Here is a 26,883-nt window from a genome sequence, read left to right as displayed (position 1 = left end):
AAATGGTGGTGGACGAAAGGTGGTGCTGGGTGGGATCGCTGGGCTGGCAGGGGCTTCTCAGGTGGAGATGGTTGGACAAGGGACGGAGCAGCTTCTCTTCACTCTCACACCTCACATGCAACCACTGGTCAAAAACCAGGAGCTGGGTTGGGAAAGGTCACCTTGAAAATGTTCCTCACAGCCCAGAAACCTTGCTTTTCCAGGAAATACGTTGAGGTTGCAGTGAGATATCGGACAGAAGCCCTTGTTGCATCACCCCAACCACCTTGGTGGTCCCAAGAAAGATCTCAACAGGACACAACGACTGCAGCCAGAGCTGCTGGATGAAAGTCCTCATGGTGGCACCTCACATCTTGGTAGTAGAGATGCACATGGCGGTTTCACCCTCGTGAGGTGCACATGGCGGTCTCACCCTCATGAGATGCATATGGTGGTCTCACCCTCATGAGGTGCACATGGCGGTCTCACCCTCATGAGATGCACATGGCGGTTTCACCCTCATGAGGTGCAGATGGCGGTTTCACCCTCATGAGATGCATATGGTGGTCTCACCCTCATGAGATGCACATGGTGGTCTCACCCTCATGAGATGGACATGGCGGTCTCACCCTCATGAGATGCACATGGCGGTTTCACCCTCATGAGATGGACATGGCGGTCTCACCCTCATGAGGTGCACATGGCGGTCTCACCCTCATGAGGTGCACATGGTGGTCTCACCCTCATGAGATGCACATGGCGGTCTCACCCTCATGAGATGGACATGGCGGTCTCACCCTCATGAGGTGCACATGGCGGTCTCACCCTCATGAGGTGCACATGGTGGTCTCACCCTCATGAGGTGCACATGGTGGTCTCACCCTCATGAGGTGCACATGGCGGTCTCACCCTCATGAGATGGACATGGTGGTCTCACCCTCATGAGATGCACATGGCGGTCTCACCCTCATGAGATGGACATGGCGGTCTCACCCTCATGAGATGGACATGGCGGTCTCACCCTCATGAGGTGCACATGGCGGTCTCACCCTCTTGAGGTGCACATGGCGGTCTCACCCTCATGAGGTGCACAGGGCAGTTTCACCCTTACCCCAGCAGCAAGTGGACATCACTGACCCTTCCCTGGCTGTGGCGGGGATCACCACCAACCCTTCCCTCATCATGAAGCGATCAGAGTCCCCTAATTTGATTGAACTCTCCCCAAATGCTCTATATATATCGTTTTTATTTCACTGACTCATTTCCTTAAAGTTAAATCCTATTCCCTGTGCAGCCTTTCGAAGGGGTGGCTTATGTATAAAATAAGATAAAATAACAGAGATTTCTTTTAATCTATCTTTAACTAACGCAGCTCACGTGGTAGTGAAGAACCTCCTTAGGACCTTGCCTGACCAAGAGACTTCAGCACCCACTGTCCACCACTAAAATCTGGCCATTTTTTGCCCAGATCTGTCATTTTTTTGCCATTAAATTAATTCAGGCGGTTCCTGAGGGCGAGAACGTGCTGGACCATCCCGTCACCTCCTGCTCTGGCCAGCGCAGGTGACACAGCCCTGGGGGGACGGAGAGGTCGCACTACCGCACAGCACTGGGACACAGCAGCAGAGGTTCTCCAAAGTTCATTACCGCGAAAATAAGGTGGAGAATGAAATTAAAGCTTTGCTGTGGGACTGGCCATTTGAGAACATGAGGGAAAACAATCTCCTAAGTGCTGTTATGAGCTACTTCGGGGATTTTCTGCCAAGATTTACTTAATCTTGAGGAGTTTCTGTTTAAAAAAAAAAAATCGTATTTTAGAAAAAAATCAGTATTTGTTAATCCGCTAATAAGTAATTAGTTAATGGCTCACATGAAATCGTAGTTACATTTAGAAAAATTAAAGTTGAATACCACAAATTCCAGGTCCCTTAGAACCCAAACGGGTGTGATTTCAGCCCACAGAAGGTTATGGAGCTGGCAGGTCCATCCACTCCCATTGCAGCCCATGTATCAGCCAAAGAACTTAGACACTGTTTTACTGCAGCTTTAATGTTACCCCACAACAAACCTGCGGCCCCTTACCAGTGCTGGTAGTGGTGGCTCTTTGCAGCACACTGCACCAGCCAGCAGTTTATTATATTTCTATGATATTATTTGCACATTGCAATATCAGTTATTAGCTTGCATTTCTTCAGTGTCAGGTTTATCTCTACAGGATTTGAGGCAGCACATTCGTTTCTATTTGCAACATGACAAGCAAACAGGCTGGGATCTGAAAAAGAAACATCATTTATTTATTAGCAACAATAAGGTTGGGAAACAAGCTGGAGGTAATAATGTCCTAGCACTAAATTTCTAATTGCAGCTTGATATAAATCTATGAGATGTCAGCTGGAGATAAGAAAGATAAAAGTATCAGATGCACAATGGAGTGCAGATCATATTAAAATATTACCCCCAAGCTACAGCCAGGCTTGGTTTGCTTTAGGTGTTTTGTTTTGCTTTGGCAAATGCAAAGGAAACCTTGGTAAAACCAAGCGCAGCTTGAACACAATTAAATATCCCAAAGTCTGCCCAGAGCGTGGTCAGGAGCGGCCGTGTTGGGAATTTACCTGTCTGCTTTCACAGCCTAATGGACAGTATTAAAAGATCATTTTCAAGTTAAGCAAACACTTCTGGCATATTGTACAGCGCTTGCTTTAAAATTAGGTTAGTTATTCTGAACTTTGTGCCAAATGATTATTTGCTTGATTTTCTGATGACGGTAATACGTGACATCCCGTCACATCGTTTGGTAAAGACAATAAGATTACAAAGCCCAAGAAGGGTCTGAGTCAGTCCTTGACAGATTAAAGCTCTCCAAGTCCCCTGAAAACCCTTCTCTGACATATTGATTTAACCTAAACCCTCAAAATGTTCCTGATTATATCATCTCAATTGGGCTTTATTTTTGTTTCATTTTTTCATTGTAGGAAATTAAAAAAAGGCTCGGTTGATCCCCGGCCAAGTTCTTGAAATGTGGTGCAATGCTAAGGAAATAAAAGATTACTCGAAATACTTTTTAATAATATGTCATGTCAGCAGAGATAAAGGTTCACACGTCGTGCCCTCAGCTGGCTTCTATCAGCGCCGGCCAGGACCCGCGCTTCACCTACCTTCTAAATCATGAGCTTACGCTCTTATAATTATGAACATGTCTATGAAATTCACTTCGTTTCTCTTTGTAAGGAGAACTAAAGATTTGTGTCAGCGGAGCCAATCCTACCAGGGCGGGGGCAGAGCAAGATAACCTCCCCAAAATCTCTGCCCCTCCATCTACCCATTTCTCACCCCGATGGATGGGGACACCTGCGGGATAATGTCCCGGGACCATCCAAACATGCCTTGTGCGAAGGAAAACCACGTTTTGGGGGCTTTCCAGGGTTTTTGCTGATGGACATGGGTGGAATAACATGGGAACAAAACCACCACATGGTGCAGATGATGATACAACATTGCTGGTCCCTGGAGTTTGAGACACTTTGCAAAAGAAGAGAAGCACCGTTAGCCTTGATAAAAGTGAAATCTGAATTTAATCAGCCTCTCCAAAGGGCACACGCTCCTGCCAAAGTCTGGGCAAGCTCTTCTCCCATGTAACTGCAAGTGCACACCGCTCCCCAAAAGCCTGGGGAAGCAAACGCAAGAAACATCCTTCCATATATTGATTTTACAGCTTATGTGCCTCTGTCCCAGTTTCTGTGCTTTGAACTGGAGCTGGTACCAGGACCACGTGCTTTTAAACTGTACATTTGACAACAATCTTGCCAGATAGTGACTGTCTGACATTTGGGTTTGGTTGTCTCCACTAAGAAAAAGCAGTTTTTACACCGCTGCCAGCCCAAGGCTTGGAAGAAATGTGTGCACCAGGACACAGACACAAATTCAACAAGAAATCCTGAAAAGCGAAATATTTTAACAAACCAGTGCTCCCCCCAGAGCCCAGGAGCATCTGGAAGTGGGACAGGGAGCTCTGCAGATCATCCCCTACCCATCCTGAAGCTGCAGTTCCCTCGTTCCCTAACCTGCTTTCTCAGCTGGTCTGTGAATTTTATCCCTTTCCATGTTTTTTTCCCGTTAAGGCTCGTCGGTCCCCGCTGACCCCGGTGCGGGGGGAGGCAGCGGCGAGGGATGCGCAGGGGATGGGGCAGGCGGACACTCACTCTCTTTAGCATGATTACCACCTCCTTACCCCCCTTCTCTCCCCCCAAATAAAGACCAAGCCCCAGAATCCTCTTTAGTGCCAGCTCTGGGGAGGGTGCCTGGATGGAAAATGAATCAGTGCAGTGCATTCAAGCTTTTGCAGGGTGGGGAGGTCCCCGATAGGGGCCCAAATATCGCTGTGCAAATTCATCGCAGCCCGTTGCCTGCACAGCTGAGTGTCCCCGCCAGATCCCCCACTCGGCCCGGAGCCCCCTCAGCCCCAGCCCAGGTGGAAAACTGGGATTGCTGTCCCTAATTCAGCGCGGTTGCTGCTGCTGGGTTCACCTTGAAGCGGAGCAGTGGAACCATCCCGAGGGTGATGCCGGAGCAGGCGGGCGGGAGCTGCCTTTAAAAAATCATTATAATATAAATTATAGAAACACACAAAAAGAAAGAGGCAACATACACAGATAAAACAACCAAAAAAACAACCAAACAAACAAAAAACAAACTGAAAATGGGGGACAAGCCCGCCTGCCTGTCCAGCACTGTCACACAGTCTGGGGGTGACACAGCAGTCTGCGTGCTGGGGACACCGGAGGGGCCGCATGTGACCAGCTCCGCTCCAGCAAAGCCCCCGCGCACCCGGGCCTGGAGCCCGACACACACGGCCACGGCTCTCCCTTGTCTTTATTCCTTTCTTTTTTTCTTTTTCCTATTTTTTTTTTTGCTTTTTGTGCTGGTTCTGGTTAAACGTTATTTGCACTTTTGTTGGAAAAGTGGCCCCTAGTGTGCAATTATGTCAAATTTCTTTGAGTTTTACAATTTAATGGAGAACAGTAACTCTTTTATTGATCCTAGACGGGGCCGGCTCCTCTTCCCCTCCACCGCCCGCTCTCCCCTCCCTCCCCTTCTTCCCCCAGACCCCCCCCCGTTACTCCTATGAAATGTCACTCAATGTTTCTTATGCTCCCACCAGTTTCCAAAACAAACAGTGGAGCCCGCAGCCGTCTATTGACTCAGTTGGATGCAAGAGGATCTCGCTGTGGCCGCTGCCCCCCGACGGGAGCCGGGCGGTGACCGGACGAGGGTCGCTGGGTACCGGCCGGGATGGAGCCGCCGCCGCCCGCCTGAGTCCCGCAGCCGCCCGGGGGGCACCCCGGCCCGGGGGGGAGGATGGCGCTCAGCTCCAGGGCTCACGCCTTCTCGGTGGAAGCTCTGGTGGGACGTTCGGCCAAGAGGAAGGTGCCGGAGGGTCCCGACGAGGACAGCGGGGCCGGCACCAGGCAGAACCGCAGGGCCCCGGAGCCGGGTTGGTAGCGGCGGGGACCCCCGGGGTGGCGGCGGGACCGCCGGAGCCTCCCGAGCCGCCTCCTCCCGTTTCTCTTTCCCGCAGAAAAGCGGCCCAAGGGCGGCGCGGAGAGTCGGGAGGCGGGGGCCGGGGTGCAGGTGGAGCTGCAGGGAGCCGAGCTCTGGAGGAGGTTCCATGAGATCGGCACCGAGATGATCATCACCAAGGCCGGCAGGTACCGGCGGCACCGCCGCTCCGCTGCCCCTTCCCCGCTGCCGGTTCCCCGCTCCGGCTGCTCCTCTGCACCGCGCTTGTTTTTTCCTTTGTCTCTTTTTCGTTACCATTTTTTTCCTTTTTTTTTTTTTTCTCATTTTCTGGTGAGTATTTTTATTTCTGTTTTTTCCCTATTTTTGTTGAGTTTGAAAATATTTTTCCCCATGTCCGTTGAGTTGTTGGTTTTTTTTGTTTTCCCAACCCGTTTTCGCCATTTAACCGGCAGCTCTTCCCCTCTGCCCGCAGGAGAATGTTCCCGTCGGTCAGGGTGAAGGTGAAGGGGCTGGAGCCGCTCAAGCACTATTACATCGCCATCGATGTCGTGCCGGTGGACTCCAAAAGATACAGGTACAATATGGGGGGGACACACCGGTGAGGCTTCCACACACCCACGCGGGATCCCTCTGGATGTTTGCAACGTGCCCGATCTGCATCTAGTGCTCCGATGTGAAATAAGGGTTGCACAGGTGTGAGGCGGGTGGGAACTGCCGGGCTCGCACACATGTATAGAATCTATGGGGGCGGGGGGTGTCGGGGAAGGGATCCCCGCCGCCTGACCGATGCCCGGTCCGGGCCAGGTACGTGTATCACAGCTCGCAGTGGATGGTGGCGGGGAACACGGATCACTCCTGCATCACCCCCCGGCTCTACATCCACCCCGACTCCCCCTGCTCGGGGGAGACCTGGATGAGACAAATCATCAGCTTCGACCGGGTGAAGCTCACCAACAACGAGATGGACGACAAGGGACACGTAGGTGTGGGGTAGCCCAGCCGGGGCGACCGGGGGAGGGGGCAGAGCATCATCCCGGGGGGCAGCACCAAAACCGCGGCGGGCCGGTCCCTCTTGCCCCGGGGCTGAGGGCTGGATCCCACCCGCGTCTTGTATCGGCTTTTCTTCCTGCCCTTCTCCCTCTCGGGGGGGCTCAGCCGGCCTCTCCCCCCGCACAGATCATCCTTCAGTCCATGCACAAGTACAAGCCCCGCGTCCACGTTATCGCTCAGGATTCCCGCTTCGACCTGGCGCAGATCCAGTCGCTTCCGGCCGAGGGGGTGCAGACCTTCTCTTTCCAGGAGACCGAATTCACCACCGTGACGGCGTATCAAAACCAGCAGGTACCGGGGAGCCGGGGGGACGGAGAGCTCCGACGGTACCGGGGAGCCGGCGGGATGGAGAGACCCGACGGCCGCGGCGGCCGGTCCTTGCCTGCCCCTCACCCCATCACCCTTTTCCACTCCCACTCCCCCAGATCACGAAGCTGAAAATCGACAGGAATCCCTTCGCCAAAGGATTTCGGGATCCCGGGAGGAACAGGTAAGGGCCGGGGCCGGCCCGCCGCCCTCCCCGCCGCGCTGCCGGCCCCGCCGCGGCGCTCAGCCCGTTTTCCCCCGTAGGGGGGTCCTGGACGGGCTCCTGGACACCTACCCGTGGCGGCCGCCCCTCGCTCTGGATTTCAAGGCTTTCGGCACAGATAACCAGGGTAAGTCCCGTTCTCTGCCTGTTTCCCACCCGCCTCTCCCCGCGGCCTCGGGGCTGCGCCACGGCCGCACTGCCGGAACTCACGGTGGGGGCGCATTTGGGGGTTTTACACCATTAAGATAAAGAAGTGGGTCCACAAAACGAACCGGCAGCCAGCGGAGCGGTTTGAGAAGCCAGTTCCACGTGTTTTCGGCCAAAACTCCCGTTAAAATCGATTTGAGGAGCAGATCGCTCGCCCCCGGCGGGGAAGGGTACCGGTGCGGTCGGGCTGCACCCGCGGGAAAAATCAGATTTAAATGCTTAGGAAAAAAAAATCGAGCATGCAAGAGGCTGATTTAGAGTCGGATTGTTACGGCTTTGATCCTGTTACACTAATTGTTTCCAAGCCGTCTGAGAATATTAGCTAAAAATGTGATAATAGTGACCACCGGTGTCTTGTGCAGCCGACTGCGAGCAAACGCGTTATGAAACAGAAAATAAAATTAGCTGCTATTTAGGGTGTAGCAGTTCCACGGTCCATTAACTCCGCAGGGAAGAGGGAAAAGTTTTTAAGAGAAAACGATCTCCCTCCACTTGACAAGCATGGAGCAGTTTCTTGCAGCTCTTATCTAGAAAAACGGTTTTGGAAATAGCATTTGGAAACTGATGGTTCACAGTGCCGAGGGAAAAAACTAAGAGAGCATTTGCGTGCTGTAGCGCTCCAGTTCGGGTTTAAAGTCGCCAGTTTAAGTGTCGTTTCTGTTAGGAACTCTTCGAAGTATTGGGACGCACCGAATCATTCCTGTCTCTGCAGGGAAAGAAAAGAACAACATGAACAATCCATGCTGTACAGGCGTAGAAATGCAGAGACGTATTAAAAAAATCAGATTCGGGAGAAATTAAGAGGTTTATTGGGTTGTAAAGAGAACTATATTTTTATTATTGTTATTTTAGAAAAGACATTATGGAAAAAAGCTTTTTGAAGCCATTTTGCAGGCTGTGAGGAGCTGGCGGTGCTGCAGCAGGAGTGAGAGAACAGCAACCGCTTTGGTTGTTGTACGGTTGCTAAAATATTACGGCTTCATGGGAATTTTAGGGGTTTTTTGTTAGTCTTTATGTAACTGGTATTTTTCTTCAGAATTAATTTCCTGGACTGATAAAAATATAAAATATTCTCCCATTCCGCTAATAATAAAACTGTATTTCCGAAGAGAAGCTGAAAAGTAGAAATCCCGAAGCGCCCAAATCAGAGGGTAAATGAAAAGAAAGCGTGAACAATATGCTGAAGAAAGGACTGGCCACAAACCTGGGGTTTTTAAGCCTAATAGAAATGGTAGAAAGAAGCTGCTATTTGAGCTGTTCTGTCCTCCCCGCCATGAACCCTTATCCTAAATTCATACTGGAAGTCATGGGCTATTTCTTAGGATACCTTGAAGTAAATACTACTAATAAACCCATTTGCTCTGCACAGGGATTCGTTCGCTGCCTCACACTCACATTTATCAGCTCAATCCCATCATTTGCCATGAGCAGAAGTCCCTGAGTCCTGTAAGATACTCTGTTTGTGAGATTAATTTGTGCCGTGTCCCAAACTCATTGTTTTTCTGTAGGCTGCCTGTACCAGCAGATGTGGCTGGGTTGGACGGCTCATTGTGTGTTGCTGGTTGCATGTAGAGCCTGACCACATCACAACCAGGCAGCGTATCGCTCGGAATTAAATGTAAATACAGAAAAACACAGAGCAAAAATGGATTCACATTCCCTTCCTTCCTTTTCCCGTGACTTTGGTAAGAAATCGAAATAAAAGGGGTAAAAAACCCAAGCAGTCTCTGGAAGAATGCAGTAATGAATGTGCAGCAGAGACATACGGCTCTTAAACAGCGTTGGATGAAACCGGCATCTGTTTAGCACAGGGGCGGCTGCTCCAGAGCACCATCCCATACCGGAGCAGCCGTCACCTCTTGCTTTTGCTCTGGATGTTGCTCTGGATGAGGATCAGTGAGCCGGTGCTGAGCAGAGGTGGTGTACACCCCTGCAAAGTGAGCCCGTGTGGCTTTTCGACCAAATTATGAAAGTGTTCATTGATTCGTTTCAGAAAGGAGAACGTTAAAATGACATGTGCATTTAAGGTTTCTGGAGACACCTATAGTATTCACGGGTATGTTTCAAATTGCATGGGAAGCCAAGTAAAATTAGGCAATTCCTGTGAGCAGGAAGGTAAAAAAATATTCTCCATCAGGCTGAATACATTTTTTTGTTCTCATATACAAGGGGAAAAGCTGCCTGTAATTTCCACAAAAAATAGGGGACCTAAAATAGCAATGGCAAAAGTTTAACAGGAGAAGGATATTGGACATATAGTGAAGCACAGACCCAGCAGATACCTGTGTGTGTGGAGCTGAACCTCTCACTTGTCCCAGTTAAATGACTGAGATTAAACATACGTGAATGTTTCTCCAGATAATCTATGGACAGAACTTCCCGTTTTCCAGGAGCTGGTTTTTGGAGCGGGTTTGTGCTTAGACGGACACAGCAGCAGGAGATGTGGAGCGGGAGGAGTTCTCCAAGGGTTCCTCGGCTGTGAACACCAGCCAGCCCAGCCCGGCCCATTTCTGTTCTTGTTTGCAGGTGGGAGCTCCAGCTCTTCGCCGGTGACCTCCAGCGGTGGGACACCCTCTCCTCTCAACCCCCTGCTTTCTCCATCCTGCTCACCTCCCGCGTTCCACTTGTCAGCGAGCAACCTGGGCGTGCCGTGCCCCGACACCTACCTGCACAACCTCAACCTGCCCCTCTACTACAAGATTTGTCCTACCAGCTTCTTGAGACAACAGCCTCTCGCCTTGCCAAGCCACGAAAAACTGGGAAGCACCAGCCCGCATCTCTTACCCCACTTGGTGGTGGATATGCCAAAACTATCTTCCCTCGGCATAACCAATCTGAAAAACACCAAAGCCGAAGACTTAAACGGGCAATGTCTACAAGTCCCCAGTTCTGCTAGTCAAGTGCTGTATGGATTACATGCATCTGGAAACATTTTCCCATCAAGTCCCATTGCTCGGGAAGCACTTAATTGTTCTTTACATCCTCCATATGGCTTGTACGGTTATAACTTCTCAGTGCCATCCAGACTGATGAATGCAGCGAGCCATTTCAGAGTGAGTGACAGCATTCCAGCTTCTTTGAGAGATGGCAGATGTAATCACTCTAGCTGGCACCCAACAATTAACCATTGCCTTTAGTGGAATTATATAATGTTTCTAAGCATTGATATGTAAAGCGAGTCTCTCCTTGTTCATACCCAAGGGCTTGCTAGTTATTGACTATGAAATACTGCATGGTACAGGAGCGGTATCTTTAGGCATTTAACTTTTGTTTGGTGGGCAAACATGTCGTGTTGTTGGAAGGGTGGAGGGTCTGAGATGATCCACAGCAAGACGACGTCTTTTAGTAATGTTTATGTCGCGGTTGTATGTTGAAAGCAAACTGTACGGTCGCCTTTTTCATATTTGCACTCTGAAGTGGAAACGTAGAAATATACATTTCTACTAACACGTTTTCCTGAAACTCTCTATCTAGCTTGCCTTTAGTCAGCTCAGAGCCTCGGTGAGCTTCTGCTCACCCTACCTGAGTCCTTCCACTGATTTGAAGGGACTATTTGAGACCTTGAGTCAGCAAAGGAGCTGTATTTGCCCAAATGCTTGAGCACGTTCACAAGTTCCCTTTACTTTCATGGGTCCTAATTAATGACATGAAAGTGCCTTGTTCCTCCAGGACCCAGGTGACTCGATTATCGGAGTTGAGGTGTAAATTCAGGCATCTGCTGCCGAGGTAAAGAGAGCTGGGATAAAAGATGGATGTGTTCCTACCTTGCAGGGATGAGACAGCGGAGTGTGATGCAGGGGTGCCCCAAGAGCCCCCTCTCCACGCTCCTGCTCTGAAGGTCTCCAGGAGGTGGTGGTGTGTGGTGGGAAGGAATAGGGGATGGAGGGTCACTCATTTCCCCCACGACACCCAAATCCATGCTGGGGGATATGGTGGATGCATCTCAGAGAGCTGTGTGGCATGAACACCCCCGGGAGCCCTGCAGGACACTCTTCCCACCTAGGGGACACAGGAGGTCCACCCTGAATCCCACCGTCAGCCTGTGCCCCAGGGATGCTCCTGGCTCGGTATCGTGGAAAATACAGATCCTTTCCGGAGAATGACAGCTCTACAGGCCACGAAACATGAGATCTTCAATTCCTCCCAAAAGTCCTGTTTGTTTTATTATAACCTGTGGATATTCTTGTTATTCCTGTAAATAATCTCTAGCTCCCAAGGGCACAATATAACTGGCAATAAATTGGGGCACAGATTTTGTTGTTTATTTGATCAATGCTCAGTCCCTACCTGAAACCAATTTTATTACTTGATGGACGACAGGGATTTGAAAATAATGCTTGACTGGGATCGGCTGCATTTTGGGACTAAGATAAGAGAATTGTCTATTTACAGACATAAACAGCATGATACAGGGATTAAGTGCAGGTTTAAGAATCAGAATTGGTATCAGGGTTTTGGTTTTGTTTTTTTGTATAACAGACAACAAATTAAGAACAGAAGCAGCAATATCAAAAGCTATTAAACCAGCAAAAAGTCACTTATACTTTCACGAGGCTTTGCTAAAAATCAACCGACATTGGTTTCCTTTTGAGTGCTCGCGGAGCCGCCAGTGATACCAGTATGAAATAGTGGGCAATGTTTGCCTTGCTAAATGGTCTGTACAGCTCTAAAAATGAACAAACCTGCTTTCTCATGCTGTTTCTTAGCAGTTTATCTTGCTATTTTTATTAAAATAATAATAATAATAATTTTATTTTTCGTCTGGGAGTCCTTCTTTCCAAGCCATCCCTCACCATTGGTGGTGGGACGAGTGATCCAGGGCCGGCCCCCACATTTGGTTACACTTTTTGGGAGCTGGATGGCTCTTCAGATCAGTCACGAATTCGTGGGTGGATGCGATGGGTAACTTCCAATTTTCGGAACATTTGCCGTTGCGTAAGTTATTCCAGAGTTGACCAATAATGACCAGAATAGAGATTTTCAGTACGGACAATTTTACAGCAGTTGGTATTTAAATTGAGATCAGATAAACTCCACCTCATTCCTCCTCGTTTGCAAATGGGCACGTTTATCTCCTTTACTATCCTTCAAAAAATCACTGTATTGAATCAAAAGGATGTTGGTGGTTCTTTTTGAAACAAATCAGTACCCGCAGCAGCCGTAGCTCTGTCCCGGTGGCCACGTTGTCACCTCAGACCCGGCCAAGGATCCCTGACCATCCCGATATGGAAGATTTTTCCATACCCGCAATGGAAATTTGGCTGAATTGCTCACATTATAACATAGATTTTTTTCTGCTTATACAAGAAAAGCTGTGGCCAAACCAGTGGACAACCTGCACGCAACCTTCTAGTGGTGCTTTGGAAACGGCTGCTGGTGGGCCGGGAGTAGCAGAACTCGAGAGAGTAAGTCGGTACAATAAGTCATCATTCATTAAATGGGAAATCGAGGGAATTGAGGTCGCTATTTCAAGCAGGACCTGTCAATACAAACAGGTTACACACTGCTCTGTATGTCCTTCTATTAAAATTATTTGAAAACCCGTGGCAATTGCAAAAGTCCCAGTTCTTTAGACTTAGTGGGTGGATACAAACATAAACCCACTGTCATGGTGCTGGTTTTAAACAGGGAGAAAACAATCTTTCTTCTTTTTTTTTTTTTAAGATTAAACTTGCTGAATGATCTTAGCAATGAGACATCGGAGCTTTCCCAAGAGCGCTTTGAAGTTCCTCAGGAATATTTGATCCCTTTTAGAGCGTACGGCAAATAAAACTGTCGGTACCAAGGGCTCCACACTCATACTCAGCATTGAGATGGGATGAGCTCGGTGCTCAGACACCGGGAGGTTGATTTAAAAAACAAGGAGACAAAAAAACCCAACTAATAATGTTTTTAATTAAGGCGCAGTTTACTATCCAATTTCTCCCAAATTTAATCCATCTATTGGAGAAGCCAAATGTGCAAAGGCACCATCGGATGTAGCTTTTTCTGATCGAAGTACCTTGGTTTACATTTGATCTGCTGCGGTTTGGTCTGTAATTAGATGATAATTTGTATCACAATTATGCAAAACAAACGGGGATTGGATAGCAAGATAGAGCAGAACAAATAAGCACCCAGCACATTTGAAATGCATCCAGTATATACTATAAAACGATGTACATGTGTGGCTGGGGCCAGGAGGGCCATGCTGTTCCAATAAAGCTGCAGAAAGGGAAAAGGCCGGTATCGGTTCCTACAAAAGTTTCAAATGCTCATGTTTACAAATTCGTATTGCACATTAATATGTAAACACGCCCGATTGGGAACAGATGACTCCGCAATATTTACGTGGCCTTTCTTCTTAGTTTTGTGTGTCTATTTGTCTCCTAGAGCACACAAAATATGCACTGATTCTTTTCAATCGTGGCTCAGAAAGCTGAATAAGAGGGACACATCTGAAGGCAGAATTGTAAGATCACTGGCACCACGATGGATCTCCAGCCTCAGGATGTATTTTGGTTACCGGGTGCAGGCGCGTGTGTCTCCCAATCCCAACAACGTTTAAAATGTGAGGTGTTCTTTTTTATAAAGCAATTTTGAAAAGGGAAAGAAAAAGACACTTTCCTTGCAATGTGAATAAAAGCTTGGGATTGTTAATCACTTTTTCTTTCACCTGTTGATTTGCAGTTTAGGATACAAGCTCCGGGCACCCCTTTCTGTGCAAATCGCAGCCTCCAGCCCCACGGATTTAAATCTGGTGTCGGACAGCCCGGGTGCAGCAATCTGGGCTGTTGGGAATTAAACCGGCTGCAAGGGCTTTTGCAGATGTTGGGAATTGCACTGCAAGCTGTTCACGTTTAACAGAGCTCTGGTCTCCCCGAGCTCATGTCATTTCTGAGCTTTATTGTTATTTATAAACCCACTTCTCCCCCGTGTCCCTTTGGTGACGTTCGCAAGAAGGACCTACCCTCTGCTGCCATACATCAAACCATTTCCTCCCATATTGCTGGTCCTAAAGCACCGAGTTTTAAGTTTATTGTAGCAATTAAGCATAAGAAGTAGTCCAGGTTTTGTGAAGGACCCCTCGAGCTTATAAATCAAATTACACAAACCAGCAAGTAGAATTCAAGACCTTTCTAGAGGAGAAAACACCAGCGATAAAGGGGAACCTCCAGGAAAAGTTGTATTTGCTGTCTAAGGAGGCAGAGCCCGAACAACCCCAGAGATGAAGGCAGGGCTCAGGATGGCTTCCAGCCCTCTGAACATATCTTAGATGCACTACAGAGATTTCAGATATTTTCCTCTTGTTTTAAAAGCCTCATTCTTTCAGGTTTTCAGAGACTGTTTTCTTTGAGAAATTCACTTTTTTCCTCATTGGCACTGGCTCCAAATCTCATCTCGGAGCTGGGTCCCGCCTCCAACAATTTCCTCCGGGCCCTGCCCCGCAGCTGGGAGCACTTAGCAGCTCGTCCGCCCGCTGGGTCCACCTGCCCCAGCCCCACAGGTCCATCTGCTTCCAGTCAGCCTCCAAATAAAACCGGCAAGAAGAGAGAAATGGGCTTGTGTGGTTACTTAGAGTGACTCCTGCTGTTACTCAGGTGATGCTCTGGGTGCTGGTGCAGCGGAGAGGCTGCTGCATCTCTTCAGTGTGGATCTGAAACCGGCAGAGATACCTTTTGTTCATTCAGGTTTGGGAAAAGATGCTCGCTGCTGTTGCACTCCCTAGAAAGGTTTCAAATAGGTGATGCTAAAAGCCAGTTGGTGTTGCTGTGGGAAGGACGATGATATTTAAAAGGGGCTGATAAGAAAGGTGAGGACAGATTTTTCAGTAGGGTCTGTTGTGATCGGACAAGGGGTGATGGCTTTAAACTAAAGGAGGGAGATTCAAGCTGGACATGAGGATGGAATTGTTGGCCCTGAGGGTGCTGAGAGCCTGGTCTGGGTTGGCCAGAGAGGTGGTGGATGAACCACCCCTGGAGACATCCCAGACCAGGCTGGACGGGGCTCTGAGCAACCTGAGCTGGTGAAGATGTCCCTGTCATGGCAGGGGGGGCACTGGGGAGCTGGGAAGGTCCCTTCAACCCGAACCATTCTGTGATTCTATGGTATCTGCCCAGTTGGATGCTGCTCTGGCTGTGCCCACATCACCCCAATAACATCATCTCCCATTGCACATTACTTCAAATGCTTAGGAGATTCTGCTTTTGATGGGATGCTGAATGCACTGTCAAAAAAAGCCCTGTATATTTAAGGCAGTTTGGTAAATTTCGTAGGATGGGGTTGTTTCATGGGCATCTTTGACAGCAGGAGAAAACTGAGAGATCAGGAGGCTGGAGTGGTTTATCCTCAACTTGCACCATGATGCCATCTACACAGACCAGCGTCTTAAACCTAAACAATAATTGCTTTTTAAAAAGGTGTAAATCCAGATTACAGAGCACAAGGAGGAAGGGCTGGCAGCTCAGAAAGCTCCTGCGCACCCCAAAACCACTTGGAGGCAAAACCGCCCTATCCCAAAAGCACCTTCGAGTGAGTCAGGTAAGAGCTGATCCTCCAGCAGGGTTTGAGGTTTGAGGGGCTGGAATTAGGGGGTTCTCTCCCTGCAATGAGAGCATTTCACATGTCTTTCCCTATGAAAATCTACTGGGGCTTTAAAAGCAGAAGCGTGAGCCCCAGACACCCTTCCCTGTGCGCAACAAACAGATTTCATTTGGCTTTACACAAATATCTCCATTTCTTCATTTTGGCAGTGAATCATCATGTAGGACAGTGTCAATCATCTTGAAGTGGAGAAGTAATGATTTCTTACAGAAATTTATTATCAACCATTATTCTCCTACGGAGTAAAGATCCCCCTGACTTTCCAGTGCAGGTACCACACGTCTCCATTTACCAGCAACGCTTTGAGCTTCAGCCCTTTGCTGAATTCTTCTTTTATCTTAATTAAAAAGCCATACTGTGAAATTAATTGAAGTTGATAAGTTATTTCCTGTATTATATTTCTTCTAATGTTATCAATATTCCTAATACAAATATAGATTGAAACAATATGTTGTTCTGTCCAGGATATAAGCCAGATTCTGCTGCATCTCAAATAAATATGAATTTGGCCTTTGGTTTTCATAAAAGCAGGATAATGTCTCTATCTGGGCTATTCTAACGGATAACATCAGGTCTCTCTTCTTCTCAATACTACCAGAATTTAAGAATTTAGACTGGTAGAATAAATATAGCTTTATTTCCTGGAGATTTTTGAGGTGAAACCAAATCAAAGTGAAGGCTCAGACTTCATTTCCGGCTGAAATGAAACCGAACATTTCCAAAGCCTTTGTGCTTTGATGGTGTTGGACGTTGGAACCGCAGGTGAGCAGCTCTTGAGGGAAGGGATGTCAAGGAGAGGATGGGGAAGAGCTCGTCTGGATCCGGCCAGGCCCAGGTGCTCCATCCCTGTTGCTGTCCCTCCTTCCCATGCTGACATCCCCGCTTTCTGAGACGGTTTTTGGTCAGAAGGGTTTTTGGGTGGTGTTTGAAAGCCACATGTGTCACACGGACCTTTCCCCTTTGAAGACCCTGTGGAGAGTCAAGATTTCTTCAATCCAACAAGTGTGAAAGGTCCATCTGAGAATGTATCTGATCATGTAGATGAGGTTCTCAGGGACATGGTTTAGTGCCAGTGCTGGGTTAATGTTTGGACTCGATAATCTTGAGAGTCTTTTCCAGCCAAAATGATGTGATGATCCCATTCTACAATCTGAGGAACACGGTTGCCAGGTCTGGCTGGTGGGACAGCCCCAGCACCCTGCTCCAAATGGAGCTTCCCAAATGACCAAAAGATCGCTTATTTTTAAATTGTTTTCATGTACCATTTGTGCAGCTGGAGCCGTGGGCTGTAAAAACGAGGAATTTCACTGAGTAAGTCTGCAGGACACAGAACAGAGCGGAGGATGGAAATGAGATCCAGCCCTGCTTGAGCCTAAATCTTCAGGAGGGGACGTCGGGTACCTCTGCAAGTGATCACACATCGGAGTGGCGGGGCAGGGATGCTCCTGCATCCCTGATGGTTCCCATTGCCAGACCCCGCTCCGGCTCCCGGTGGGAATATTGTGTCCAAAATTTGGAAGCTTCTGGGTTTCCTTGGGGATGGATCCCTCACCACGGATGGAGGTGGGGGGAACCAGGTCGGTGTCCCCACAGCTGTCCCTGTGGGTTTGCTTTGCAGCAGGTGAAAACACGGATGAGTGATTTACAGATAATTTGTCAGTTTAAACAAAAACCAAACAACCAAACCATCCCTGGGAGAGAGGAAAGCATTTCCAGTGCTTTCTTTGCAGTAACTGGGCTTAGTCAGGTTTGATCTTGGCATTTCTGCCCTGACAGCCACGCTCACCCCAGCACAAGCCCCTGCGCTTTAATTCTGCTATTTTTGTTAAAATAGGACGCACCTGTGAGGAAGGCAACTTTCTGCAAGACATTCCTGATCTGGAGCGCATTAAACCGATATTTTTGTTTTGTATTTCTGATGATTTGCTCCAGTGATAACATAATAGCATGATATTTTGCCTGGGACTGATTAAAACGTTTCTTTTGATCAACGCAGCAGATTGAAACAGTTGTTTATTACTGAACAAAGCTTCGAGAAGATGAAAAAAGAAAGGCAGACAAAAGAAGGTGGCTCTGGGTGGCTGTTGGGGCTGCGATTCACCGGGGGTAGCTCCTTAGTTGGAGGAAAACGCACCGTTCCAGCTGGAGCTGGGTTTGGGAAGGACGATCCATCACGCTGATGGACAACGGCTGAAAACCCGGGCATTGGTTGTTGAAGCTCCACGTGTACCAAATAGAACTCGTTTCTCCCTCTCAGGACGCGTCGTTCCCCCCGGTCATAGCTGTAAGAAATGCCTATCGCCAAATGGAATGCTTCCTGGAGAGGTGATCCTCCCAAGCTCTATCAATCACTGCACGCTTCAGAGCTACCTACATTTTAAAATGTAAGGCAGACGTTCAAAACAACCTTAGTTTTTTGCTTTATAAACGGAAGGCAGCTCCATATTGTTACAAACCTACAACATTTGAAAGCAAATGTGTTATTTTGGTTTAACTCCAGTTCCTATAAAGGCTTTCAAGGCTATAGATTTTAATTGTATGAATACTTTTAATAAAATCCCCTATTTAACTGCTGGCACGACTGTAAGGGAAAAAACCCAATAATATCTGGCTCTGTCTCTTTGACAGAATAATTCTTCAAGTTACATTTGCCACATTCCCGCAGCTGCGACCAATAACCCCGCTGTCTTTATTATTCCCCTCCGATATGAAATTAAAATGAACTGGGAGTGTTTATGCCACGAATGGCGTGCAACGCATTAAACACATAACGCCAGCGAAGGTTTCGCTTCAAACAGGGGTTTCTCCTCCTGCACAACCGCTCTGTAACTTAATCCCCTTTTCCTTCCCAGGCAGCGGAGGTTGCTGCTCCGAGAGCCTCCGCCGCACATCGATATCTTCATTAGAGAGGAATCGCTTCCATCTCGCTGTCCCCAGGTGCCACGGAGAGCGGGGTTTTGTTTCATGTGGCCGGTTGCAATTCCTGTGTTTATAGCAGCGGATTCTTTGGCTTCGTGGGATGTTTGGAGATAAATCTACTTTGGGTCTTGTTTGCTTCCCCTTGGCTTTTCCCCGCAGGGTGTTTATAAGTTGCGTATGAACTCCTCGGTTGCGGCTTGGGGATTGTTTTACTGCCTAAAAAGCAAAACTAACGATCTTTTAAAATTGCGTTTAATTGTCTCAACCCAACGCGCTTTTTGCTTGTTTGCATGGATTGATAAATGGAGACGAATCCAATCCTTGCAGGTTGTGAATTGGGGAGGGCTCTGTCCCCAGCACCTGCACCTGCCCCGCGTTTTCTCCGCCCAGAGCCGTGATGCAGTGATGTGGCTGCAAACCCATCCCCAGGACACTCAGACCCTCCAAGGAAACAGAGCTGCAATTCGGTAATTTATTTCATGTGTTCCTCCCTGTCCCTGTGGCGAAGCCTGAGCACCGTGTTAGGACATCAAAAGTGTTAAGAAATGGCATTAATTAATTGGGGTGCGATCCCAAATGTGATTTTGCTGCTCCCTGGGTGTTCGTCTCCTGGGGTGCAGGTTCCACGTTCTGATTTTTTAAAGTTATAGTGTAAAAAGCACCGTGGTGCCCTTGGCAGCGTTTTGTGCCACGTGTGATGCACCGAGCGCTGTTCCCCTCTGAGACCATGGGGAACAATCAATTCAACATCTCATCTTGGACCAGGTCAGCCCTGCCGGTCACTTCAGTTTCACAATAATGTCATTTCTTCATTAACAGCCCTCACTGCCACGACTAAATCCATCAACCAATCCATGTTAATCCATTAATATTTATTATTTGCCAATTTAGTGCACTTTTGTTGGCAGCTCTGTCCCCCCTTTCCCAGCATCGCGATCCCATTGTACCAACGCACCCATGTGCTGAACTACTGCAAAAAGCTTATTATTAAGATACTATTGTGCATTTATGGTATTGAAACATAATTATCCACAGTTCTAGCAAAAAAAGATCTGTTAGTTGAGAGGGTTAAGCAAGAGGAGCTTCTCTTTGGTTTTGAAATACAGGCTTGAAGTTAAAGTTCATTGATTTTTAGCGTACAGCGCTGATTTTTAATAGAGGATTTTTACCTTCTGTGACGTGGAAATCCAGAGATTAATATTTCTCTGATTTACGTGCTTTACCACTATGGATTTCGAGGCATTTTGCAAGGAGAATAGTCTGGAATGGGCAGCCAGGTGAGGGCTCCCTCCCCACACTCCCAGCGCACTGCAGCGATTCCAGCTAAAACACATAAAATCTACCATAAAGAATAGCAGAGCTATGGCCCTGGGGAGCCGAGCAGCTTCCTCACGGCTCTGGGAGCTGCCGGGCACCTCGCTGGGGAGCTCCAAAATCTGGAATTGAGATTGAAGGAGGAATTTTGCTCCGGCGAGGAGCTGCCATCTGGCCCCTTTGTTTTTCCAGTAACCTGTAGACAGCGATAACATTCAGCAGTGAGATGCGGGTTATCACAGACCATTTGCCTTTTTCTTTTTTTTAATTGGTTTTGTTTTTTTAATCTCACGTTGTATTTTGCTTCAGCTCCTCGGGGAAATGCCTCCCCCCTCCTTCATTTGTCCCCTTTTGTCCTGGTTTCTCTCCGTTTTGATGCTGAAGGGTTGGAGCAGAAGCTGGATCAGCTTCCCCTCATCTTTCCATGACTTTCCTTGTCACGCGTGGCCAGGTGACAACCCCCATGTCCCGAGGTGCCACCCCACCCCACACGTGCCACCCCACACCTCTAGCACCAGGTCATCTCTGCTTGTCACTTCAGCTTCACAATAATGTCATTTCTTCATTAACAGCCCTCACTGCCACGACTAAATCCATCAACCAATCCATGTTAATCTGTTAATATTAATTATTTGTCAATTTAGTGCACTTTTGTTGGCAGCTCTGTCCCCCCTTTCCCAGCATCGCGATCCTATTGTACCAACGCACCCATGTGCTGAACTACTGCAAAAACCTTATTATTAAGATACTATTGTGCATTTATAGTATTGAAAGATAATTATCCACAGTTCTAGCAAAAAAAGATCTGTTAGTTGAGAGGGTTAAGCAAGAGGAGCTTCTCTTTGGTTTTGAAATACAGGCTTGAAGTTAAAGTTCATTGATTTTTAGCGTACAGCATTGATTTTTAATAGAGGATTAATAGGTTTTAATAGAGGATTAATAGGTTTTAATACAGGATTAATAAGTTTTAATAGAGGATTGATACATTTTCATAGAGGATTTTCTGATATTTCCAAGCATTTGGCAGCATCGCTCCGTGTTCCTCTGGTAGAGGATTAATAGGTTTTAATAGAGGATTAATAGGTTTTAATAGAGGATTAATACATTTTCATAGAGGATTAATACATTTTCATAGAGGATTTTCTGATATTTCCAAGCATTTGGCAGCATCGCTCCGTGTTCCTCTGGAGAAACCCAACCACCTGTAGACAGCACCTATAGAACCAGAAAATGAGATTTAAAGGAGGACGCTGGACCTTGGGGGTGGTTTATTTTCCAGGCTGTTGTAAGCAGAGCAGGGTTCCCTTGGCACCCTCCGAATCGCAGCGTAAATCGCAAGGAAGGGAGCTGCGGTGCGAGCTGTCAGCAGCTCCCCGTGAGCTGACAGGGGCCGGCAAATGCTTTCCCCAACCTGACCCCGGCTGTCAATCAGCTCTTTTTTGGGGGAAAGAGCCCCTTCTATGCCTCCTCTCATCTTGGCGTGAGCAACCGCCAGCTCTAATCTTGCCGAGCTGTCATTCAATGTGATTTTGGGGAGGAAGGAGCCGGGGAGGGACCCGTCACCCCCAAGATGCGGGCAGAGCAGAATTGGAGCTGATGGGTGGGGATTTCCAGCGGCACAAATGGGAATAGAACTGGGAGCTTTCCAGGCCGTACCCGAAATAGCAGCCCAATTTCAATCTCAATTAGGGCTCGGTTAACCCGGAGGATAATTCAGGAGTCAGCTTCTAATATTTCCATTCGGGATAAAGAATAATATTCTGCTTCCCCCTCCGCACCCCAAGCGATTTTCATTTCATAGGGGCTAATCTGGACTTGGACATGTGTTTCGGTGAGATACTAGAGGATGGGAGTGTGCTAAAGAAAATATGCAAAGAAAGTTATGTAGAAATGCCCGTGTCGAGATTTGCAGAGGAATCAGCTGAATAACGCGGCTCACTGTGACAAAATATTCCATTTATGGGAGTAAAATGTGATAGATGACTTATATCCAGTGTGCTGCACTCGGGAGAGCAGGAATCGCTTTCTTGTATTGGAGCAAAGACGCTTTTGGGTTTGTAATTGTCCCATTAAATCTCAACACCTGTGCTGCTCTGGGCCTGGTGGCATCTCTTCTGATTTTTGAAATACACCAGCAAAAGTAATAGTAGACAATGATTTTATGTCCCTTGCACATCAGGGTCTTGGGACAGCAAATAGTTGGGGTTTTGTATGTAAGGGGGTTGTGAGTGCTTTGGTGGAGCTCTTGGGAAGATGTCCCAGCTGTTCCTGAGATCTTTGGCTTCACGAAAACCAAATACATAGAGATTTGCTGCACGTGCCTGTTCAACCTGCACAGACGGACAGAGAAGAAAATAATAAGTGAAAAATTGGCGGGAAAAAAATAAAAAAGAGCATTTATTCTTCCTTTTTGAAAATACTCCCTCTCTTAGGCTTCCAGCCGATATTATCACTCTGCTTTAAGAATGAACGCTGTAAAACGGCTACCTGAAAAATGGTTTGCCTTTTAGAAGAGTCATAATCTGTTCTCATTTTGATGGGAAAGGCAATTTGCTGTATTATCGAAATTAGCATGGTTATTTAGCAATATCGTCATTGCTTGCGTGGTTTCCCCGGGAGCGCTTTGAGGTGATGCTTCATGTTCAAAAGGATGAATCTGGCTGAACAGGTTGATCCCTTGGGTGGGAAGAGGGGGGTGCTGGAGGTCCAAGCCATTCCAACTGCAAAATCCTGATTTTCCAGCCCTTTTTGGGCCTCTCATTGGAGATTCCTGGGGTAAAAAGGCTCCTTTGGGGTTTCTGCCCCCCCATAGACCTCTGGCTCATCCCCATGAAGTTGCCCCTTCCCTGCACCACCAGCTCTTCCCCTTTGCCGTAGGAATTATTCCTTTGTTACTTAATCATCTGTAATTATCTCCTGGAGTAAATTCTGTTGGTGCATCAATTTTCAAACACAACAGTCGTTTTTATCAGTCATGTTTATTTAATTTTGGCTGATTAGCACAGAACCTAACAAGTGGCTTAGACTAACAGTGTGTCACTGCCCAAGTATTTTGTAGGTAACAAGAAGACATGGAATCGCGCACATGTTGCTTTGTCTGCATTAATCTATTTACATTGTAATTCTTCAACTGTTTTTAATGGCTGGTTCAGCTGGAAGCGATTAGCCGTCTAAATTAAAGCCACATTTCTCACTTGGTGCACTGGGAAGGGGTTTTTTTGTTGCTGTTGTCTTTTCCTTGCTTTTTGTTTTCCAAATCAAGGCGGATACCGTTTGAAAGCGCATGAAATCGCATCACGGGGATGGATCCGGGTGTTGGGAGCCGCGTTCCCATGTGTTTGTCTTGAAGCCAAATACTCGGATGAGCCACAAACGTGGTGCGGCGGGGCTGTCGGCACGGAGCAGTTTCCTGGGGAAAAACCTCAGGAGAGGAGGAAAGCAGGAGGGCAGAGAGCGTTGAGACACAGCACAGCACTTCCTGGGCACTTCCGCATGGGCAGTGGCCACTTTTGTATAGATTAACAAACACGTTCGCGTTACGTACAACGTCATTGATACAGAACTTTAGACCAGAGCGTAGATGCATGTTGGATCTCACCCTCTTTTATTCTTTTTCTGTGCTTTAAAGGGGAAAAATATACTTGTGTTTGCAAAGCAGTGGTGAAACACATGGAATCACCTGGGTCCCTCTCCAGGACTCACAGCTGAGCGGCGCAATGGTCCTCGCCCCGTCTTGTCCCATCTCCCTGGCTGAGGATTCTCCAGGTCTGGCCCCGACACCGTGATCTCACAATGCTGCAGGAGATATCAGACACGACAAGTCTCACAGGAGATGTTCAGCTCAGCTCCAGAGCCTCAGAAGCCACCCGTAGCTGTGGGATACTGCGGTCAAACATCTGCCATGAGGTGCGGACACTCCACAAAGTCACAGATCGTTTGTGTTGAAGGGACCTTCCCAGCTCCCCCAGTGCCCCCCCTGCCATGACAGGGACATCTTCACCAGCTCATGTTGCTCAGAGCCCCGTCCAGCCTGGCCTGGGATGTCTCCAGGGATGGTTCATCCACCACCTCTCTGAGCAACCTGGGCCAGGCTCTCACCACCCTCAGGGCCAACAATTTATTCCTCATGTCCAGCCTGAATCTCCCTCCTTAGGTTTAAAACCATCACCCCCTGTCCTGTCGCAAGAGGTCACGCTAAAAATCTCAAAAGCTAAAGTCCTGTTTGCTCCTTTTCCTTCCCAATTTCCACCCACCCCCAAACCCAGAGCCAGGAGGCCCAAGAGTTTCTCCACCTTCATCAGTTGGTCCCAACCCGAAAGTCCCTCAACTATTTGTGTGTATTCAATTATCCGATCCGTGGCATCTGCACCTCATTACATGCTCCAGCTGAAGGGGGTGTGGAATCGGGTTGCGCCGAGGCAAAGGTCAGAGGAACCTCCAGCGTTTTGCCATCGGTTGATTGTTCAGATAACAACCAGCCATCCAAAAGCCCGAGGGCTGCTCCGTAGCTACAGCCAGGACCCCATCACTGTAGCTAATGAATAGAAGACACTTAATTCTTCTTGGCTACCCACTACCTGAAAAATGATAAAGCGAATAGACGGTATTTCTTACAGCTCGGTGCATCGATGCAGAGCTGGTCCTTGGCAGTAGCTCTGCGGCGTCTTGCTTTTAATATACTGCCCAGCATCAATCAAGAGCTTTAGAAGCATCCTGTATCAGTTCTGCAAGCCAGAGCTCCGGTGATTTACTGTCGGATTCTTTCAGCTCCTGTTAGGCTCCTGTTTTCCTTGCCCGGGGAGCAGGGGTCAGTGGCAGGAGATGTGCGCCTTCTCTCCCGCTCACATTTGCTGCTGTCATTCCGCCGCCCCTGCAGAGCCGCAGGATGTGTTCATGCTCACAGCCCGGGACGCTAATTGATTTTAGGGAGCCCATTCATCAGTTAAATTTAGGAGATCACCCACCAGGTTTGGCTGTTCACTGTCAAAGGTAATTCAATTAAAACTCCGGGAGTGTGACTAACCAGGCGATGGTGAATATGTTTAGCAGCTGTGTTGCTGCATCTTCTCCATCCTATTGTGTCTGTGAGCCAGCCCCGGCGTCGCATGTGACCCAGGCACATACCTTGGCTGATTAATGTACACAACAGCTCTGCAGCAGGGCCAAAAATTAAGTCCAAATGCCTTCTCTGGTATGCAATGACATGCAAATGTCTGAATGTAATGGTTTCAGCTAAGAGAGAAAGCCTCAGAAGTGTTGAAAGGCAGCAGTGGCTACACGGGTTGAATTAAGTCCATGCATCTATAGTTTTGGTGTATTTGTGCGTGTGTGTTTGGGGGTTTTTTTTATACCTTTCAAAAGAGCCCAATTTGGATTTTCAGATGCATTGATGGTTTGAGAGCTTCTCGTTCCCATTCATAAACACCCAGTTTCCTTTCAGCCATGTGAAAGCCATCCAATGGGACTTTATCCCCCTGCCAGAGCTGTGCCTACATCAGACAGACGGCGCTGTGCCTACATCAGACAGACGGACGGCGCTGTGCCTACATCAGACAGACGGACGGCGCTGTGCCTACATCAGACAGACGGCGCTGTGCTCTTATGGGGAGAAGTTTCTATGGGAGGGGAAGCCTGGCTGAATTCCTGCACCCAACAAGCCCGGCTTTGACTCTTCTCCGCTGGCATCCGTCGCTCCTACGCGCTTTGGTAGTAATTACGCACATCGTTAAGGATCCCGTTGTACACCAAGGGACAAAATGGTGCGTCTGCTCAATAGATTAAAGGAACGTATCATCTGAAAAGCGCAGGTAAACAAGACACGCATCCCTCAACCTTTCACCCTTGGGGAGCAAGGTTCACCTCCCACTGGAGCACAGATAAATCCCAGGCACTGCTGCTGAGTTTATATTCAATAAGAAGTGAGATCCACATCTTTTATGAGCAGGAGGAGGAATAATTGTGTGACTGGGCGAGTAGTATCCTCAGGAAACATCCCGATTTCCCAAACATCAGCATAAAGCTTTACCAAGAGACTGGGAATACCTGGTCTGCTTAATACTCTACCTACAGTTGTAAAACTTCAACAAAAGCGTTACAGCTGAAAGAGAACCCAGAATATTCTAGATTTGCTGCTTTAAACATGCTACACACATGACAACCTGGGCTTTGTTAAGTATTAAATCTTTACTGTACGGTGTATTTTTTTTGGATGGAAAGCAGTGCCATTACATGTAATAATTAGCACCAACACATATTGATACTTCTGCTATCTACAAACAGAATTCTCTCTGCAGAAGGAGTTTTTAGAAATACGCATTTTGTATAGAGACATCAAGTTCTTAAGCAGCAGCCAAATACTTACAGCGACAGAACTGGATAAGCAATGACTTTGATCGACAGGAATCCTTTTTCTGTTGCTTTTGAACCTCTCCCTTCTTCTGGCATTAAGAAATTAAGGCACCTGCTATAGAAATCAGCAGAAATCTGGAAAATCGTTATCACTTCCGTGCGGAAACGACGCCCGTCGCAAAAGAACAAATGGGATGTGTAGCCTTGGAAAATAAATGGATCAATGAATAGAAAGGTTCTGTTTGTCAAATGAGCAGAGGAAAAGCTGATCCTGCTGCTCTGGGCTTCATCCACTTCCAGGGCACGGCCATTGGTTCCAGTGGCCTCGTGGAGCCTGGAGCTGATTGACAACACTCTGAGCGGGACTCGCCGCTCCTCCTCATGGAGAATCACACATTGGGCTTCGGACCAGGACCTGGAGAACCACCAGAGACAGA

At 47.8% G+C, this 26,883-nt stretch overlaps 1 protein-coding gene across 1 annotated transcript; it reads left to right on the top strand.

The window, feature by feature from the left end:
* Nucleotides 1-4,957: 4,957 nt before the first annotated feature.
* TBX22 (T-box transcription factor 22) lies at nt 4,958-12,035 on the top strand. Its single transcript, XM_065846782.2, is given in 9 exon segments — nt 4,958-5,093; nt 5,096-5,470; nt 5,555-5,684; nt 5,969-6,070; nt 6,301-6,475; nt 6,673-6,837; nt 6,972-7,036; nt 7,117-7,202; nt 9,809-12,035. Coding segments are annotated over 9 exon segments (1,845 nt in total). The 3' UTR covers nt 10,420-12,035.
* Nucleotides 12,036-26,883: the final 14,848 nt, after the last annotated feature.

Source organism: Patagioenas fasciata, chromosome 11, assembly GCF_037038585.1.
Source record: "Patagioenas fasciata isolate bPatFas1 chromosome 11, bPatFas1.hap1, whole genome shotgun sequence".
In the NCBI taxonomy this organism is placed as follows: Eukaryota; Metazoa; Chordata; class Aves; order Columbiformes; family Columbidae; genus Patagioenas; species Patagioenas fasciata.
This window is presented reverse-complemented; position numbering and strand designations above follow the sequence as displayed.